The sequence below is a fragment of the Mycteria americana genome, chromosome 5, assembly GCF_035582795.1.
Source record: "Mycteria americana isolate JAX WOST 10 ecotype Jacksonville Zoo and Gardens chromosome 5, USCA_MyAme_1.0, whole genome shotgun sequence".
Classification (NCBI taxonomy): Eukaryota; Metazoa; Chordata; class Aves; order Ciconiiformes; family Ciconiidae; genus Mycteria; species Mycteria americana.
Genome location: NC_134369.1, coordinates 66430186 through 66450215, shown reverse-complemented (window position 1 = coordinate 66450215; position 20030 = coordinate 66430186). Strand labels below are relative to the sequence as shown.

At 45.6% G+C, this 20030-nt stretch overlaps 1 protein-coding gene across 1 annotated transcript in view; it reads right to left on the bottom strand.

Moving 5' to 3' along the window:
* The window catches only part of KCNH5 (potassium voltage-gated channel subfamily H member 5), a 162973-nt gene extending 143786 nt beyond the window's left edge, over positions 1–19187 (bottom strand). Inside the window, exons 1-2 of the mRNA XM_075503785.1 lie at positions 19023–19187; positions 5380–5503 (exon numbers count right to left, since the gene is read on the bottom strand). Coding sequence (XP_075359900.1) covers positions 5380–5503; positions 19023–19095 — 197 coding nt within the window. The 5' untranslated portion in view covers positions 19096–19187. The remainder of the gene's footprint in view (positions 1–5379; positions 5504–19022) is intronic.
* Between the last annotated feature and the right edge of the window lie 843 nt (positions 19188–20030).

The window sequence follows — 20030 nt, the reverse complement described above, 5'->3', positions numbered from 1 at the left end:
GAGAACAGAAAAGCTATCAGCGCCTCTGTGGGTTCAATGCAGCTTCTCTTTTATTGATCAACAGACCTCCAAAGGTTCAATAAACATTTATTTTACGTCTACTGTTCTGAAAGAAACAATAAAACAGCACAGTGGTTAGTGACTCGGCAAGCATTAAAATACTCAATGAAGGCCAGATCATGAATCTCTTCTTTACACAGCCAACCACGGGAGGTAACGGGGCTGCTCCCAGCATAAGGTGCTGCCCAGCACGGGTGATGGAGGCAGATGCGGGGCAGCAGAGTAACTACACCCTCTGCATGTCGCTACAGGCGCTTCTTCACCGGCAACACAGGGCGAGCTATTGATAAGCGACATGTCATAACCGTTACCTTTGGGACCGCAATGTATTGGGGACGCCACTACAGTGCCTGACGTCAAGCAACGGTTTTACCAGGGCACAGGGCTTCATTAAGGTACCGCTTATCATTAACGTACACGGCCGTCTTGAGGAAACGCAAGACACAGCCTACTGCTCATCTTCAAATGACCTGCCTTTCTTTCCCGAGTTCAGCTGATAACCTTTTATACGCTTATATATGACGTGACAACAAAGAAAGTTTGATTTTTTTTTTTTTTTTAATCTATGCCTTTTTTAGTGCACTGATGAGGTAAAGCAGGTTGCTCTCCTGCAAGACAAGATACGAGCTGGTAGTTTTCACACAGCCTGTTGTGCAATTGAATTATCTTTTTTTTTTGCTTTCTTGAGGTTTAAAACAATGTTGCTCTTACTCCTGCAGGAAAAAAATCACAAGAATTTGTTAAAGTGCTTGATTTTACATGGCTTATAATACAGAACGTCATCATTAATTAGTGTTAAAATGACAAATCGTACTTGGCGTTCTGAGTGGTGGACGATACCAGTTAGCGCTGCTGAATACAATCAATCAACTTTATGTTTTAAATTAAAGGCAGCTTATTATTGCAGTAAACCTGTAATACTCAAATCTTACATTATTTTCACATATAAAGAGACATTTTAAAGGGTTGTGGAATAATAAAAACATTTTTCAGAAGGCGATTTTTAACAGCACCAAAGAAACCTCCAAGCCACTCACTGTATAAGTTATATAAGATCTTTGCTTATGACAGGTTTAATTTAATTTAGTCTGTCCTATTTTGTACACATGGACGGACTCCTACTTCTCCAGTCAATCACTCTGTCTTTTTCTGCCTCATGTTTTTTGTTATTTAGTGCTTGTCGAGTGCCTTCAGTGCAAACTGTACAAGACATAAATATCAAAACCACCCTGCTACTGGGAATCTTACTACCTAGAAAGTAGACTTATCAAAGAGAAACAAGACTTACTGAAATACTCAAGAGAAAGGCACAATCTTAGATCATTTCCCCATCTCTGAAACAGACCATTTGTCATTAAAGATGCCCGGGCTCCCGCCTCCCTTTGAAAGCGTCCCTTGGCACAGAAAAGCCCCATCTGAAGCTTTGTATCGTGCCCTTCTTCCTTTGTCAGGATCCAGAACAGCTCCAGGCCCGCCATGCGTGCCAGGGAGGTGTTGAAGAGCTGTTTGTGAGGAATTCTCCAGCACAGAGGACAGGTGAAGCACAGAAGGTGTATGATTCTGCATCCAATTTACAGCTCTCATCCAAAAGCACTGGATGAAAAGGCATCAGTTACAATGGAGAAACATCTACCGAGGAGGAACAGCAAATACAGATGCACACCAATACATGCTTCAAACCCGTGCAAGTTAAAGAGCGGGCACCGTTTCTAAGGAGAAACGGTGCAGCTCCCTGGGTCCCACGGGCGTGCTCAGCGAGGTTTCTTTGCACAGCGTGGGCAGTGCAAGGAGGCCTTCTCACATACCCAAAAAATCAGGTCACGGAGATGACATCCCAGTCATCTAACTTTTTGCAAGTCCAGCACGCTATACCCACCATGCAAAATCCCATTGCTTTGAACACGGTGGGAATTTTGCCATTAGCTTCACTGGGGCCAGGATTTCACTCGCCGACTTTTTTAAATCCCACTTGTAACGGCAGTAAATCAAAAGAAGGGAGAGCAGAGATGCTGACCGGAGCGCTGCGAGTGTTTGGGTGGAAACGCTACCTGTAAAGAACCGCTTCAGCAAGGAGACCCAGTTCCATCCCCCCGCACAGCCGGAAGGCAACACACAAGCAGGGCCTAAGAGCAGGTTTCCTCTTTGAAAACAAAACCAGCAGCCAGCTACTCCCAGACCGGCATGAGGCTCTCAGGTGCAAGGAAGGGTAAGCAAAGCCAAGCCTGGAGCAAATGCCAAGTGTAAAATGCCAGGGTAGGTCCACCGACCAGCCACTCAAAGGGTGCCTGCTCTTCCGAAGGCTTGATGAGAATACAGAGCTTAACTGATAAGCAACAGTGTTAGAAAACACTGATAGTACTTGCAACATTAAACTGGGGTTTAATGTTTTATGACTGTTTATTCTTTCAACGTATTCACGAAGACATACATTGTCATGGCTGTGGGCAACTGGGGATGAAACAAGTGGTTTTCCCGCAGGCTGGTTTATCTGTCGGTGCACCTCCAGGCAGGGGTTTTTGCATGGTTCACTGAAGGTTAGAGGTGTCGCAATTGCAGATGCCCTGTTCCTCCTGGCCTGCCAGCTCATTTTCGTTTGGCACAGCAATGCTTCACCAGCACACAAGTTCTTCCACGTAAAAATCCTGTGCATTTTAGCACTCACTTATACCAATTATTCTATATATCAGCCCCAGCTACGCATGCAACTTTGGGTGCTAGGTGCACCCAGAAAGAACACACATTGATTCCCATCACACAATATTCACGTAGCCTGACCCCCGTGTACGCTGTGCCTTTTATATAGTGCCCGTGAAACTAGGGAGACTGGCACTTGTACTGAGGTATTTCTAAGTGATTTTCCTGACAATGGGCACGTTGTTGCTGATTAAAAAGATGAGAAGTGCAAAATCAAAGTGCAAAACCAGCTTGTCACAGGACTAACTCGTTGCCTGAGCTGGAACAGAAATCACTTGCAGCTCCAGCGCCTTCAGTTTATCCACCCCTCCCTGTGATCGGTATCAGCCAAGATCACCTGAGCCCCAATAGAGCAATGACGTATGAGCAGCCCCAACGTAAGGTATGGGGTGGGACAGACAGAAAGAGGATATAGTGAACACTCGCTATGCTACCCAGGAGAAAAGCATGGGTGAAAGCTGATTTGAAGGCACTATACCTTATAGGCAGGGACAAACTGACCAAATGTAACAAAATTTATAAATTCTCCTTTATCACACTCATGATCAGTAACATCGATAACTCAAATCAGGGGCTAGATTTACATTGTTTGTATCTGTGTATTTTTCTTTGGTTGGATTTTTGGCCCTAAAAAGCTGTAAAAACAGATCCTTCCACAACCTGCAATAAAGGTGTGGCACCATAGCACTGTTATCCCAGAGCACTTGCCTTAGAACAGTAAAGCAAACATTATATATAAAGCAATTTTTATGTATAATGTAACATAATCTGGGCATAACATAGCAAATCTAGGCTGAGAGCCTGACTCAGAAAATAATATAAATAACAGCCCCAGATATCAAAAAACCTCCAATGACATTCTACTGAGTAAGCCTAAGCAGGCACCACTGGCCTTCAAGACTCTTTTCCATTCCATACAGCTGCACAGCTCTTCATTAGAGAGCAGCTCCAAAGACATTGCTCTGGAAGGCTGCATGTTGCATGTCAGACCATGCCGAAAACCTCTCCAGCTCTCCTTTAATCTGCAAAGACTGGGATGTCTCCTAAGAAGCAGGAAACATCACACCGCATATATAACTCCACCAGCTAAGACCCAGGCACAAAAGAAGTGCTAGCCATGCTTTCAGTGTAGAGGCCTCTCCAAAATCCAGAGATGGATGTATAGAATGAAGATTAAAGGGAAAAAAAAAAAATCTTTGCTACCAATTCCATTTTGCACAGTAATTCCTTCTTGAATTTGCATCTGTATGATTCACCTGTATGATCTACTTGAACATGGTCAAAACAGGATCCTTACAGATGGTAACTGGAGCCCATCACATTCACAAAAAGCACTCAGATGGGATAAACCTTTTGGTTCCCTCAGTATCTGAGACACAGGGGAATCATTATCAGAGAGGTATTGCTAAACCTTCACTTCCTCAACATTTTCCTACAATCCCATTCTATATCTGTAATTCTTTTAACGTGCACAGACTATAAAAGTGCCGGCTCACAGCAAACTTATACAGTTCAACATACAGGATAGCAGAGAGCAAATGTATGTATATCCGGGACAGCTGTGATAAGGCTGTTGCTTTCAGCCCCACTGAGTATACCGACTCTGTTGCTACTGTGTGAATGAATATTTCATTTCAGCAGCACGTCCCCATCTCTTCTCTGTTGCCCGTTAGAGGAGACCTGGCTGCACAGAGCAACCCTGGACCCCCAAGGCTTCCTCCCCTTCCTGGCAGGCGAGAGCAGCGACCACCCATCAACACGTGTTGCTTTTTGGAGTACGTGATGCTGACATCCGAGGACAGCCGCGCTGCCTGCCCCGCTCCTGCCAGCTGAAGCATCAGCCGATAACCAGTGGCTGGCAGCACCCATCTCCCAAAAATCATCACTGTAGCTACGCAGTCCCCTCCTCCCAGCGCCCTCGAGTTGGTCGCTCCCTGAACGCGTAAAGGGAAAACCTACGCAAACGTGTATCTCAGCCATTCCTTCTTGTCTCTGTCCCTTGTTTACTTTGCTCATGCACACATGTACATGCACACGCACTAGGGATTCGCTCCTTCCCCGAAGCACCTCCTTTTAAAGGATGCAGCAGACAAGGCGCAGATGCATGTCTAACCATAAATCACAGCTGTCCGCTCCTGACAGACCACCAACAAAAGGAAAAAGCCATAAAGCTGCAATGCTTAGAGTAAATATATCATCAGCTTAATCACTCTCTTGGGAATAAAGATGCAGTTTGCACATTACTGTGCTCTCTGTGTGTGTGTAATAACAGGGACCAACGTGGGCTACCAAATAGCCCATCGCCACCTGGTACGGTAACAGGAGAACTAACAAAAATCTAGTAAAAAAAGCCTTTGAAATATATTACCTAAAACCCCACTTTTTTTATTGGATCATTAGCTAGAGTACATTCATACTGATATTAGCCAGGATAAATTTCAAAGTGCTTTACCACGTTCTGGATAAGTTGCTGGTTTCATTCATTTAAAGCCTGTTTCAATACTTTAATTTCTGCAAAACAATGTTTTTCTTACATCAATCCTTTTCCCAAAACCTCATTGTTCTTCCCAGCAGATTATAATTTTACAAGTGCATCGAGCGGCAACGAACGGACAGTTGGCATACCTGCAAGTGCTACTCTTCTGCATGACGTCAGCTCGATGATATCCAGAGAGTTTACAAAAACCGTCATTACTATAAACTACAGGCCAGTCCACAATCTGGGCATTTCCCAACAAAAAACTGGATTCTGAAAAGAGAAAAAGAGAGAAAGGGCTGTTGTCAGTGGCAAAGTACATTTAAATCCTCCCTGTGTTACACAGCAGATGCAGAGTTATTCGTGATGGTAACTGCTGTCATTAAATTTCAGAGGGAACTGAAATCAAAATGGGCATCAGGAAAGAAATCGTGATGAAACAGGGTAACTCCTAATAACGTAAGTAACTTCTCGCACCCAAAAATATTGATATAAGCACCAATGCTTTAACAATTTAGAAAGGATTCATTTATTCACAACATCCGGACAAGGTATCACGTTTGATTTTCATTTTATATGTATCTTGAAATCAACCTTAAATTAATTTGCAAACGGAGTTTTAAATGCTGAACTGTACGCGTGCCCAACGCTGATGACGACTCTCTTGCTTAAGACAAGTAAATTTTCCCTCCTGGCAGGTCCCAGCCTGTTTTGTGGGACAGAGCCAGCATCCCTGGGATGCGGGACAGAGCGAGCCAGGAGCCGCTGGGGAGAGGCGAGATGTGCCCGCCGCATCCCGCGGTACCCCACGAGCCACGGCACGGCCGGCACTGCGGACATTAAGTGACCCACATGGAAATGCAGCGTGATCGGGGAGCTGCTGAGTGCCAAAGGGACTTACACATTGAAATAACAAAAACCAGGTACTGAATTTCGGTGGCAGTCTATTAAAAATGCAAACAGGTGGGTTTGGCTCATCCTCGTAACATGCATCCATTGCTGTACATACAAAATATGGGCAGGGAGTATTTCTAGGAGGCTGAACGCAGGTTTAAATATCGCTTCAGTCATCTGTTCTTTCAGTCAGTGCCTACAGTTCATACACACGGACTGGCACCAACACATTATGAGTTAGTCCTAAAAATAGTTTGATTCACTAGTTTGGAAAGCTTCTTCCATCCCTGCTTTTAGCAAGGCGTTTCCAAAGAAGGAAATACCCATTTTGCTTAAACACAATGTTGTGGGATTTTATGTTCATCAACACCGTAAACGTTCTTAATTTTGTTTCAGAAATAATATTCTCATTTAGTAGAGGTTCTCAAATTGTAGTCTGTGATGATCTTCGGAGTTTTCTTTCTTTTTACTGTTAGTTTTCAATTTCATTTTGACTGCAGCTATGGAACTAACCAGTCCCATTCACTTACGCTAAAAAGCTACTAAAATATAACTATTAAAAATCACTGCTGTATAGAAATTATAGGAAACATTTCTTTCAGCAGTTCTTGTGGAAAAAAAAAAAATTAAGGAGATTTTCAGAAATTTTCCTCATAATAGCCAAAGAATGGTTACGCCAATTACTTACAGACTTATACTCAGGTGCACACATTCGTTTTCACATAAAAGTGACACCGGGTTTGCATGAGCTACACATGCCCTTCTCAGAGTTATTTATAACTGTGACTGGATTGTGCATTATGCAAACATTATTCTGTTGAGCAAGGAAAGTGCACTGAAAAAATAGTATTTCTTTCTTTTTTCTTTATAAGCATGAATTTGGAAAAAAATAATCTGGAGATTATTGGATTTTCTATAGAAAAGCAGATTAAAAAACATTTAACAGCCAACCAATGTGAGAAATAGAGGCTTAGATTTTGTGAAATCTAACACTTTTAAGCTCAAAGAATTTATTTGAATCCATCACAAATATTCTTCAGCCTAAATGCCAACTTTAAAAATTTGCTTTCCTACCCGAAGGGAGATGCCCTCGCTACAAGCAGCAGGAGACACGGCGTAAAGCCTGAGCATGACATAAAATCTCCCTGGCTTTCCGCAGCGCTTTCTGCGCCGGGGACTCAGCCCAGCTTTCCTCAGCACAGCGCAGATACTAACACAGGGGACATCCTCACCCCTGGAAAGCAAAGGGTTTGCTGGACCTCATCCCATCGTATTAATGTCCCCCCAATACCTTGCATCTTCTCCAGTTTGGAAAAGGGGAGAGACCACCAGCCCCCTAAACCCGCCGGGCTCCCCCCACGGCAGCCACCCTACCACCACCGCACCCCAGCAGCTGGAGAGGATGGGAGCGTAAGCAATTCTTAATTTCCCATCCCACAGGGAAACAACCGATATTACAAGTCCTTTGGTTGGATTTGGAAAGAGATTTCTTTACAGGATTATCTTTCCCCAAAGTTTTGCTCACATATCTAGACACAATGGGCACAACCCGGGCGATGAGAGACTGCAATACCAAACTCACTCATGGATGCTGTGCGCATCTGGGTGCTCCCCAGAGGACCACAGTCCAAAAGCAGATAACCCTGCTACGAAGCCTCCCCGTCCAACAGACATAACCTTGATTGTGTATTCCCACCACGTAACTGTTTCAGGGCACAGAGTACACAGCAGAAGATAAGTGTTGCAGCCAGCAGCTGACATGCAGCATTTAATGGTTGTCTTCTATGGATTTTATACTTCTTTACACCTGAGGGTCTCAAAATATTTGATAAGACATTCACTAAACTGATCAAATCCACCAGAAACTTGGGAGAGAACAAAACATAAAGCCAAACTGTTGACAGATTTAAAAAAAAAAAAAAAAATCCCATAAATTTAGTAAAAAATAGACACTTGAAGTTTCTTGGTATTTGTATTTTTATTTGTATTTGTAAGGTTAGATCAGATAGAGTACATATAGTATATGTACTAGAAACTTGACCAGATATTAGAATATGTTTTCTTTTGTCCCCATGAATTTTCCTTTACTTAATTGACTTATTTTTTACCCTTGTCTCCTAAGCAAATAAGGCTTATTCATCTATGCTCAGCACGTGAATATGTATGTGTGTCCTATTCTAACTGAAGAAAAATCCTGAATCAACGTTTGCATCTTGTTAGAGACCAATGAATCTAACTGCGGGCACAAAGCCATAGGAATCCGTGTTTCATTAATGCCGCTGCTCAGTGAGCAGCTTGAGAAAATTTAAGGAAGAATGGGTCAGCGTCTGACCCTTGGGTTTTATTGCATATCCAAATCTCAGCATCCACAGCACTCCATGCCTACCCTACATTTTATCAGGAGTCATGTTATTTTCACCAACCAAGACACATATTAATTCTTCCCTATTTCTACAATTTCTCCAGATCAAAACTCCAGGCAGATTAACTTTACATTAACCAGTCCATACCCAGCTGTAAATATCCAAACGGCATCCTGGGTCACAGGACACTTTGAGAGAATCTCTTTTTTTTGCCATAATTTCTTAAAATTGCAGAGTGCAAAGGGACACGGAGGAGTTTTTGCTTTGAGTTCTGTGCTGTGATTCCTTATATATTCTTTAACATGTCTCTGTTTTGGAGCCTAACCTTGGTCAACAACAGAGACTCCTTAGTAGAGAATACAACCTTAGGGATTCTAGGTGTTTTGTGCAGTTGGAGAATAGACTGCTTCATATCACGTCATCACCACTAACCACTCATGAAAGTCCATTTCTGCAGTTACCTCCCCTGAGGTTGGGTCCTAACAGCCAGTCCTGAACTAATTCCATCTGCACGCCTGATTTCCATGTTTCTACAACTCATTTACATGGTTTCCTCGCTAAGAAAGGTCAATCACAGTTGTGTCTTGGGTTAAGATTTCCATCAGTCTGCCTACGGCAAATTCCACTCTCTTCGATTTCCAGCTGGCTGCTTGAACCTGGTGTAAGAGACAAGGGTTGGAAGAACCTCATTTCCTCTCCATCTCCAGTTGCCATAGGGCAGCCTAACACCAAAGACGAGTCTGCTCCCTTCCAAACACAACTGGTTGCGCGTTCCTCCTGGCCTCCTTTGCCAGCAGCTCCAAAGCAAGGACCCTCAGCCAAGGGCACCTTGATGTCCCCCTCTGCCCTGCTGCAGCGACTCTGGTGAAGTCTTGTAGCAGCCTCTTAGCACAAGCCAAGTCTTCATTCAAGCAGATCAGGTACAGCGAAAGACAAGTGTGCCACAGACCTGCCTACAGGCTGCCAGCTGACTTGCTCCTTCCTGAGATACATCCATACTCATCGCACGCAACAGGGAGGAAATGCACCCAGACCGCAGCTATGCACCCGATGGCAGCCCAGGGACGTGCCCCGCCAGCGTTGCTGCAGGCAAGCACTGGGTGCACCTCCATCATCAAATCCCAGGTTCGCTCCTGGTCTTCCCCTTCCCCTGATGGCCCACACTCTGCATTGGTTAGTTCATACCGAAGATCTTTTTTGGAGTGAGACAAAGGGCTTTTACACAATCCGTCTTTCCTAAAGCATGGGCACGAGCCCTGCAATGCCACACACCAAGGACTGCCCCGCCGGGGCAGATGCCTTCTGCAAGACAGACCCAGGCTCAGACTCCCGTCATGGGAGAGGCAAGCTCTCCTTGCCTGTTCTAGTCTTCAACAGGTAAGACTGGTGTTTTGCGCCTTCTTTAGAAGAAAAAGAAAAGGAGCCAACAAAAGGTCTGCAAGTTGCAGGGTGATGAGCATAGCAAGGACATGAGCACTGGCATCTCCACAGCTGTCTTCCTCTGGATTCAATACACAAGAGCTATATTCTGCAAGCTAGTTTTTTTAAAGAATATATTATATTGGAGGTATTCTCAAGGATAAGTATTTCTTAACAGCATTTAGCTACTAATAACTGGACAACACCGAATTCAGCCACTACGCCTACACCAGAACACTTGAATTTACTCAGTTTTTAAGTATACCTTAACTTCACTGAAAGAATAGTATCACAACAGGGATTGCCAAGGATAACGAAAGCTATGGATGGCAATGCATAAATACAGCTCGCATTCTGCAGTAGGACACTGATAACTAAAACTTGTGCAATATCTGCGCTGTGTCCCAGAAAGGAAAGTCTTCTCTCTCCATGTACAGTAGCACCCAAACTCACAAGTATTGTACTATGGAGGCTGGGAACTGCTCCGCTGGTCCACTAGACATTGGCCATTGCTGAAAGCAGGACACAGTAAATCTGACAGACCAATGCTCTGATCCAGTATATGAAACTCTGGGCAACTGTGATCCAGATTACCATGTGGTGATATCTCATACTCTGAAAACATTAACTTGCAGCCAACTTCAAAACTTGCAGGATGATTAGCCTGAAATGTCTGGTAATGCATTCATCCTTCTTGGATTTCTCCAATGCACTGATAATGCATTTCCACTTCCCATTTCCTTGAGATAAAAGTCAATTTTTATTATTTCTAAGCTTGTCTTGATGTCATTGCCTCCACCAATCATTTTCTCCACCCATCCCCTTTCTGATATATTGTAGAGAGTCCAAATCACAAATCTGTAGGTTGTATAAGTTCTTTGACTAGACACGTCTAAACACCAGTGTCTGTCTGTAAGAGAGCGGGGAGCAGGGCTCAGCCCGCAGACTCGCCTGTCTCAGAGTTGCTAGATTCCTCTTAGGAAGTCAGCAGGCTTTTTATTAGCTAATATAACTCTTCTATTTATAAGGTTTAATACTGATGGCAAGGAATTGGGGTATTAGAGGCATACAGTTAGCAAAATTTCAGGTTGGAAAACACAATTGAGGAAAACAATTGTTAAAGGCACTGTATTTGCTGTTGCTGCGCTTCTATTTTGTAAAAAGGCTCTTTTGTATAAAGGCAGCCTATGCTGTAGAGCAGCAAGCCTTTAATCTTACTTTATCTTGCAGTAGCTAATACTCAACACAGCGCTGAGCCTTGTTTTGTTAAAAAAAAAAAAAAAGACCACAGTGTGCAAGCAGGTTTTTTTAACCAACGAAATGCCCAAAGCAGTGTAAAATCCATGTTATGTAATCACAGGAGAGCAAGAACAGCTAAATCATTCCAGCAGATATGCTTAGCCAAGTGCGAAACGTTGTCTCTAATCATCTTTTCTCAAGAATGCTTGGGTACCACTTGCAACCAAAATTGTTTAAATCACCGTTTTGGAATTCCATCTCATCCCAAGAAAACAGGCAACTGATCTTTTTAGAAAAGTCACCATTGAAAAGATGTTTTAAAAAAATGAAGCAGTAGCAGAACACAAGTAATAATAATTATTACAATAATAAAAAGAAGCAGTGCTTCCATCTAGGAATAAACTCCTAACTCAAGCAACTTTACACAGAGCTGTCCTTCAAAATTACCGCCCTTCCATTGCCGAGCAAAAGCAGCCCAGACCTGACGGGGTCTGTGAAATGTCTGGAATTTGCCTTTTTTGCTAATGCTGTCTTATAAAAGCCCCAAACCAGTTAAACTGCTGTCAGCTGACTCTCCTTATAACTACACAGGGTCAGCATATTGCTGCAGTCTTGCCTAGACCATCTTGGAAAACTCATGGGGCTCCTCTGTGTGTGTGTTGGGGAGGGGGGTCCTAAAGAACGTTCTCATTTTTTATTTTCTTTTAGCTCTCCTGCGCAAGTCTCGGCCCTGAAAACACATTTTACTGCCGGTGTTGTTCACAGCGACTCCAACCGCATGCTCAAGATGTACCGCATCCCCACAGAACACAACAGAAAATCCTACACCCTTCTGGAGGGCACTGCCCTCCAAAAATCAGCCTCAACGGGCACCAACACCCCTCCAGCTCGGGGCTCGGCTGCAGACGAACTGCTGTGCTTGCAGCAGCAACCTCCACCAGCACTCTCTACTCCTTACTACAAAACCACAGTGCTGTTTTCTAACAAAGCTATTATTTCCCCGGTGTCTTTCAAAGCATGCAAAACATCAGTGTCATCCAATTTATCCAGCACATTAAGCGTTGCTTGCCTGAAAAAAAAAAAAAAAATCTCTCAAAGGACTAACTCTTTACGTCACCTTTCTGTACCACTGTTGTTTTTAGTTAATACTCATATTATGAAAATGCAGAGGGCTAAACCCAGAGCAAGATGCCACCATACCGACTACGCTAAAATGATCTATTTCCTGCCCCAAATTAGTGCTCCTCAAATAAAAGAAAAGATAAATAATCCAGCATTGGCTGAAATATAAAATCCACGTGTAAGTCACTTAGCTGGGAACACAGCAGCTTTCAGCAATTTAGCAAGCGAGCTCAAGAAGAAAGATTAAAGTCTACCTGGAATTTACCTCCTGAAAACTTAAAAAATTAACTTTAATCATCCTGAATGTGAAAGCCCACAAACAGCGCGGTCCCCTTCCTTTATTGTGGCACAACTTTGTTGACTCCAGAAAGAGTTTTGAGTCAATAAGGACAAAAGAGCGTCCCTTTGAGTTGCTCAGGAAATGACATTTCATACAATTCTGATCACAGATTCTCCTCCACACGTTCCTTTATCCTAAAGTTAAACTAATCCTCACCTATCCCGGTTATCTTCTAAATGCCACCGCTGAATCTGTTCTCTATCAAAATTATGCAGAACAACACACAGACGTAGCGAAACTAAATTTAAACTGGAGCACGCTGTAGCTCTCACTAAAGGCACACAGGGACCCTCGGGGAGCAACCAAAAATCAGATTTCTAGCTTTATACAAATGAGAGTGCTTGCTTCACGTTCCCAGATGAGAACGCTGTGGTAGCAGTAGTTGTTCAGACACGGGGGCTCCTCTTGCAAACGCTCAGCCCGAAGCCAGTCCTGGCCGCAGCTTCACAGAGCCTGGCTACATCTCAAAAAACCTGGTTTTGGCAGAGAATCGCCTGCCTCTCCCGTGCTCCCCTCTTTGTGCAAGTGGCTGAAGCAAAACCATCAGCAGGACAGATCCCAGCCCAGTCCCGAGGTGCTGCTTCAGGCCAGGCTCCTAAGGGGCAATCCACGAGCCAGGAGTCGGACTCCCTCCCGCCGACACGTGCGGGTGCAGGATCGGGCCCTGGCTACCTGGGTGACACAGGGCTTGGCATTTAAAACAGCCAGCCACTGAGTGTGACTTGACAACAAGTACCAGACTTTTCTTCTGAAAAAGAGGTCATTAAAGCGCTAACTCCAAAATCTTCTTCTATTACTTATTTTTAACAAATGAGAAAATAGTATTCCCTTAGCTTTCCAGGAGAATAACTTAAAATCCGGGCTAACCACCAAACCGTACCCTGTTAAACAGGCTAATTAAATACATTTCCACAGCTCACTTAACTTCCTGACGTTATTCTTTGGCTGTGTACTCCTCCCAACAGCAATAAAAAAACTGGATGTTTACTCTAAAAAAAAAAAAAAAAAAAAACAAACGAACCAATAATTGCATTTTTCTCTTCTCTCTCAGATGTCAAGATTAACCCGGGAATGCCCAGCTCTTGCAGTGACCTCTTGTGGCAAGCGCTCAGCAGTGCTCCAGCCTCCCCCAGCAGAGCTCAGCTCTCCCACCGCCCCATCCCACCCCCAGCAGCACCCACAGAAAGAAACCTTAGAAAGAGAAGACCCCCAATTTACAAAGCAGCTGAGCAGACCTCTGGGAAATCCAGCTATTCCTTTAGATAACGATAAGGCATTATTTGGGTTTCTAAATTTATACAATGGTATCGAGCTGCCATAACCAGTTGGGGTTTGTTGTTTTTTTTTTTTTTTTTTTAAAAAAAGCATATAAAACATTTTAGACCATGTAAAACTCCTGCAATTTCAGCAGCAGTCAGATATGCTTAATCTTTCTACATTTACAAACCAACTTGAAAAGTAAGGAAAGCGGGGCGCTTGCAATTGAGAACTCCTCACAAATGTCATCTAGTAATGCTTCTTAGTGTAAAAATCCACTTTGCATTGATTTACGTATCAGCGGGCCCCCTGCAGTCCTACAAATTGCAAAAGGAACCCTGTGCCTTCGAGTGCCAAAGAAAGCCCTAACGACACAAGCTACTTGGTCATCCCTTCAGTAACTTCTCTGCAGTCAACTGAACTGGAGGATGGGAACTTTCACCCCACGGTTTACAGTGTCTTTATGCAGAGATTTTGGGAACTGCTGAGGCCTGCATTTTTTTCTGAGGATCCCCAATGACAGACATCCTGTAAACTTGAAGTAACTTGCTTTAAAGAACTTTCTCTCTGCAGCATGTGCAGAGAGATTTGCACACCAAGTTAATTTGGCTCAGATGAAAATGCAGCTTGTTTTAATTTAGGGGAGAGAAGCCTACAGGTATCATGTCTCATGAGAACAACATTTTGTCACCCTGCCTGTAAGACATCAGGTACGCTACATGGGCTAGTAAGAAGGACAGGAGAGACAATAGACACTTATTTTATCTATAATACCAGTGTGATAAATGAAAAAGGTGTCTTAGCGCTCCGGATGTGACACTCATTTCCCTCCCCCGTCCTGGGTAACCTGCCTTGACAACACAGTCACCTGTACACAGGGCTGATCCTTTCGCCCGTCAAAGTCACAGGGAGCCAGCAGGGCGTAAAGCTCTGCCTGAAGGAACTGCTTTGTAGGAACGTGGCACAAAGCTGAAAAAGGCCAGGAATTAAATGCTAGCTTCATTAAAGCTCACGGTAAAATTCCCATGTAAGTCTTACGGAGCCAAGATTTCAGCCCAAGTGTCAAAATACATTTGTGAAAGACCTGAAAGACCCATTTTCCCAAGGAAGCTCCTAAAAGTTATTGCAACAGAAACGATAACCAATAATGATGACTCTTATCATATAGATAAGACTATATATAGTCTTTCACTAAATTAAGCCCCTCTTCCAGACTGTTAGCACTCTTTATCGCGTATTGCCACAAAGTCCCAGAGTTAACCTTTTCCCAAACTCATCCTCTACCATAAAAGCAAATTATGCCATTAATACAAGCTTAATGCTTTTGCTGCTAGGGTATGTGAAGGCTGAAGATGGACAGGCAAGACAGACACATTTCTCTGCCCCTGCGTGCGTGGCTCAACTCGCCAGATCGCTCTGCACGCTGGCCAGGTCCGCAAAGCCCAGCCCTGCTCCGGAGACTTGCCCAATTCTGTATCCGCTGCGCCTCCGTGATGCTGAGCCGAGGTCAGCATCAGCAGGAGCTCCGCATGCGCTGAAGAAGCAACCAATAATATTAGTAATATCGGGCACAGACTGCTGAGAACATCTTAGGAGAGAACATTGCCCTAAGGAAGGCCCTTATTAGAAGTCCAAAATACTAATGGCAGTAAAAGCAGTCACCTCAACGTGATCTAACCCAGTGCTCTCACAAAACACTTCTTCTTTCAGCTCAGTGAAACACCTGGTGTTCTTAAGATCCAGGGCACAGTCAAGGCTGTAGCGAGATCGTATCAATCTTTGCGAGCCTCAGATAAGACCTTTACTCAATGTATTTTCACTGTGCTTTAAAAGGGAAAAAAAAAAAAAAAAAAAAAGATTGCAGAGAGTGCACCGAGATTACCCTGAAGATAGGTCTGCGTGTCCTGAGGGCTTGTCCCTTTTACCGACCGCAGCGGTTGGTCTAACAACAGACCCCGCTTCTCCACACGGACTTTGTCTCTCCTCGAGTGGAGCTCAGCTGTGGTACGGGCAAAGAACCCGCAAAGCAGCTTAGAGATTACCGTCCACCACCAAATGCTTTGGGGAGCACCTGCAACCTGCTGCCGTCCAAAAAGCAAAGTACGCCGCTGCTCTAAAACACTTCACAAGCTCCAAGGTGTAAAGATGCCTCCAAAAGAGAGGCTCCCTGGGCAAAGGGACACCGTGGGACCCCCTATCGCTTTAGCAGTTGCTTCATCCTTCCCAAACACGTTGGCTGGGAGAGGAACGTCCAGCAGGGCAGCCCAGAAATCCCACCCCTCCATACGGAGAGCGGAAAAGCCATGGCCACCCCATTCCTTTCTGCTCAGGTCTTTGATGTTTTGCTCATGATTGACTCACCGTGAGCACTTCTCCCACAATTTTAACCTGATTTGTAGCCAAAGCTGGAGTAAAAAGGAAAGGTTCACAACATTCCTAAACAGAAAATACCTAAATAATGCTGAAAATCGAATATATTATTCCTTTTAACACCAAGCTGGCCACTGCACTAAGTCTGCACGCCATTTTCCCACTATGTCAGTTCTGACTTTCCACATTTTAAAATTACTGCAATTTTGTCTGTAAATTTTGTTATTCAGATCCATCTCTGGGAACTCTGAGTAATTTGTCTCCACCTACATTTCATTTTGAAATCATTGCTTCCATTTCACCTGAAGAAGAGCCTATCTGCCGAAATACCTGTCTAATTTTTCTAGCCGTACCTGTTGCCTAAGAGAAGATACTGCCTCTATCTGCAAACCTTCTCCCGGTTGTTAAGAAAAGATTTACAGTCAAGAAGTGCCATGGGATTGCATAAGTGTGAGAAATCTCAAAAGAGAGTGTTCTCTAACCAGGAAAGGCTTTTTTTGAGGATGCTGAAGATATATTGTAAAAAACAATCATCAGTCTTTCCTTCATCCCGTTCCTCAACGTGTCAATGAAAAATCTCTTGGAAACTGGTGAATCCAAGTATAAAAACAAAACCCAGCACACAGTCAGCAGACCAAATCCTTGCCTTCCGCCGAGCACTGGCAGGAGATATTTGAACCAGATTTGCTCTACTGGATACCATTACATTTGGATTAAACAGTGCTGAATCCAATGAAAATTACTAATTCTATACAGGACAAATAAGGTTATGTCCTGGATGACAAAAATAAGAACTAAATCATGTTTCAGGGCACAACACTGACCACTTACATGAGTTAAAAACAAATTCCCAATCCACTTTTTGCTTTGCTGTCCAATGGGGCAGGTTTGCCTCTGTAGCATCATGCTTAGGCATCATCAGTGGCAGAGAAAAAGCAGAACAAATGAGCAGATCAGCATGATTTATGCTCCCAAATTATACCAGGTTAAAAACCGGAGAGGGATACATGCTTTTAAAGTATAATGTTCGAAAAGCCTTCTGAGCTTTTCCAGTTTTTGACATCTCAAAGCTTTACTGAGCTTTCACCAGGGAGGACATGTGATTTAATTAGAGCATGATACAAAAGCATGGCAATCCCAAACGGTGTTCCCAGCTCTGCCACCGACTTGCCGCAAGACCTTGGGAAGACAACTGCGATGCCCCGAGCCCCCGTTTACGCCACAGTTCTACGAACAGGTTGGGAATGCCTCTGTGTGTCCTCTTCCACAAGGAGCTGCACAGTGTAATTAAATTCTACCCAGCGCTTTGAAATTGTCAGAGGGAAAGTGCTATATAAACCCCTATTAATTAAGCTGGCATTTAATATTCTGGTAAATAAATACATTGTTGTGAGAAACTAGCTCTTAGTGATCGTGCAGCTAAGGAGCTTGGCACAGAGTCCAGCTGCTGAGCACAGAACAACATGAGAGGGAGGAAGCCCCCCAAAAAGGGTCGATGGCTTAACACAAGGCTGGCGTTTTAGCACACAACATTTTAAAACAACTTCTAGGTCCTCATCCTGCTCCTGCTCCTGGGGAAGTCAATGAATCACTAATTCACTACCCGCCATCAAAATCAACTTCAAGCCAGCACACCAGACCACGTTAGTAGGAATGCGAGGTAAATGCAGAATCGTGCAATAGAAAGGTGGAAGGGAACACTTTGCAGCACAATTTCACATCACATTAGTGTCTCGATTAATAATACACGTGGCAACTTTTCTCAATGCTCTGCCCACCTTTCCCACTCACGTCCCCAGATGCACGCTGGCACAGCAGTGCTTTGGTATGGCAGGGCGGCCCTAAACTTGGGCTGTCCAAGGAGATATCTTTTAGCAGATGCAAAGTCGAGGTCTCTTACCGGACTTCATTTGTGCAAACACTCATATGTTTCGGTAGTTATGTGCCGGCGCAAAGGCTACGTAAAAAAGGAATGTAACTAGCACAAGACTTGCCTAAAGCAGCATCTACGTTAACAGACCTAGAGAGACGGTGGTCTGCAACCACATGTAACTGTAATGGAGCTGTACAGCACTCTCGATGAGCGCTTTGCACTGGATGAAAGGGCAAAATTAACTCCAGCAGCAAGGAGTAATTTGGTGGCCATGCAGTCCTGAACCAGCCCTGTAAATATTCACCGAACAGAGGAGCTGTAGATGAGCAACTGCAGACAGTTCTTTACGTATTTGCTCAGCCACAGCATCACAGCCACAGATCGTCCAAATCACAGTCGCTCCCTCATCCTCTTTCCCGGTACCTTTGCCACAGACTTTAAAGTGTCACGGGATCGCAAAGACTTTGAAACCCTGAATGAAAGCGGTTGCAAGCCCAATTATTAGAGAACTAAAGAACAAGAAGCAGGAAAAAAAAATGACCCGACGAGCGGAGAGGATATTAGAAATGTAAATGCTGACTACCTGTTTTCAGAAGCGGCTCACAAAAAAAAAAAAAAAAAAAGCTGGGAATTCGTAGTACCGATAACGATGTAAGAAGAAGCGAGGGGGGACAGGGAAAGGACCGCGGCGGGCAGGCTCCGGCGGAGCCCGGCGGGGCACAGCAGCCCCTCACCCCGGGCAGACCCCGTTCCTTGAAGGCGCCGCTTTGGCACAGACCCACCGGCGGGGCAGCGGGCGCGGCGGCTCCGCGCCCCGAGGAGCCGCCGCGGGGACGGAGCGACGGACGGACGGACGGAGGGAGGGAGGGAGGGACGGAGGCACGGACAGAGGGATGGGCGGAGGGCACCTCTCACCGCTTGAGCGCCGGACGATGTTCTCCAAGAAGGTGTTCTGCGGTGCCACCAGCCCTCTCTTGCCCCCCGGCATCCTGCAGCGCCGGGCTCGGGGGCCGGGGCTGCGCGGCAGCGGCGGCAGCGGCGGCGGCGGCGGCGGCGGGGGGGGGCCGGCGGCGGCTGGCGCGCCCGCTGCCCGTGAGTCGCGCAGGGGCGGCCGCGGCCGCTCATGGTAGTGGCGCCCCCGCGGCGGCTGCAGCGCGGACTGGGGCCGCGCCGCGCACGGCGCCGCCGAGCGCCGCCGCCCGCAGCCCCTGCGCCTGCGCGCCCGCCCCGCCGCGGAGCCGGGCCGCCCCGGGACGGGGAAGGGGGGGGGGGGCGGAGCGGGAGGGAGCGGGGCCCCGCCGGGATGCGGCGGCAGCGCGGGTCGCGCCCGGTGCCGTGCCCCTGAGCATCGTGCCCTGGCCGTCCCCGGGTCGGGCTCTCCGGGAAAAAAGCCCTCCGAAGTTTTGCCCTGTCCCCCTGAGCGAAACAGACCAGAAAGCCCCCTGCGTTTGCACCTGCGCCGGGCTCTTTTAAGACAGCATTCCCGGCGGCTGGGTTTGGGGGAAAACGGACCACGAAATGCGATGTGACACAGTGGAAGGTGGCCGCGTTTTGCCCGCACACGGTAACCGTAAAGTGCGAGGCAACGTGTAAAATGCCAGCCTTGCACGAAGCCGTCAGCCGTTTCTTTGGAGGATTCCTCCCTCTCCCAGTGAGAGCAGCTGCAGGGGGGAGGCAACAGGAGGCAGATTTGGGGCTGGAGCCCTCTTTTCCATCATTTTATTCAGGGACTCAGCTCTACCGTGTTGCTCCTGTGCCGGAGCCCCGCAGGAGCAGGCGAGGCAGTGCGGGCAGGCAGCACACGCCGGTTTCTGTGTAAGCTCTTCCCAGCTCTTGACCCAGCCGCCTTTCTCCTTCCAGCCTTTTCACTAGTCGGACAGTGTCTTTGAAAGGTATGGACAGTAAAATCCTGGAAGGAATTTC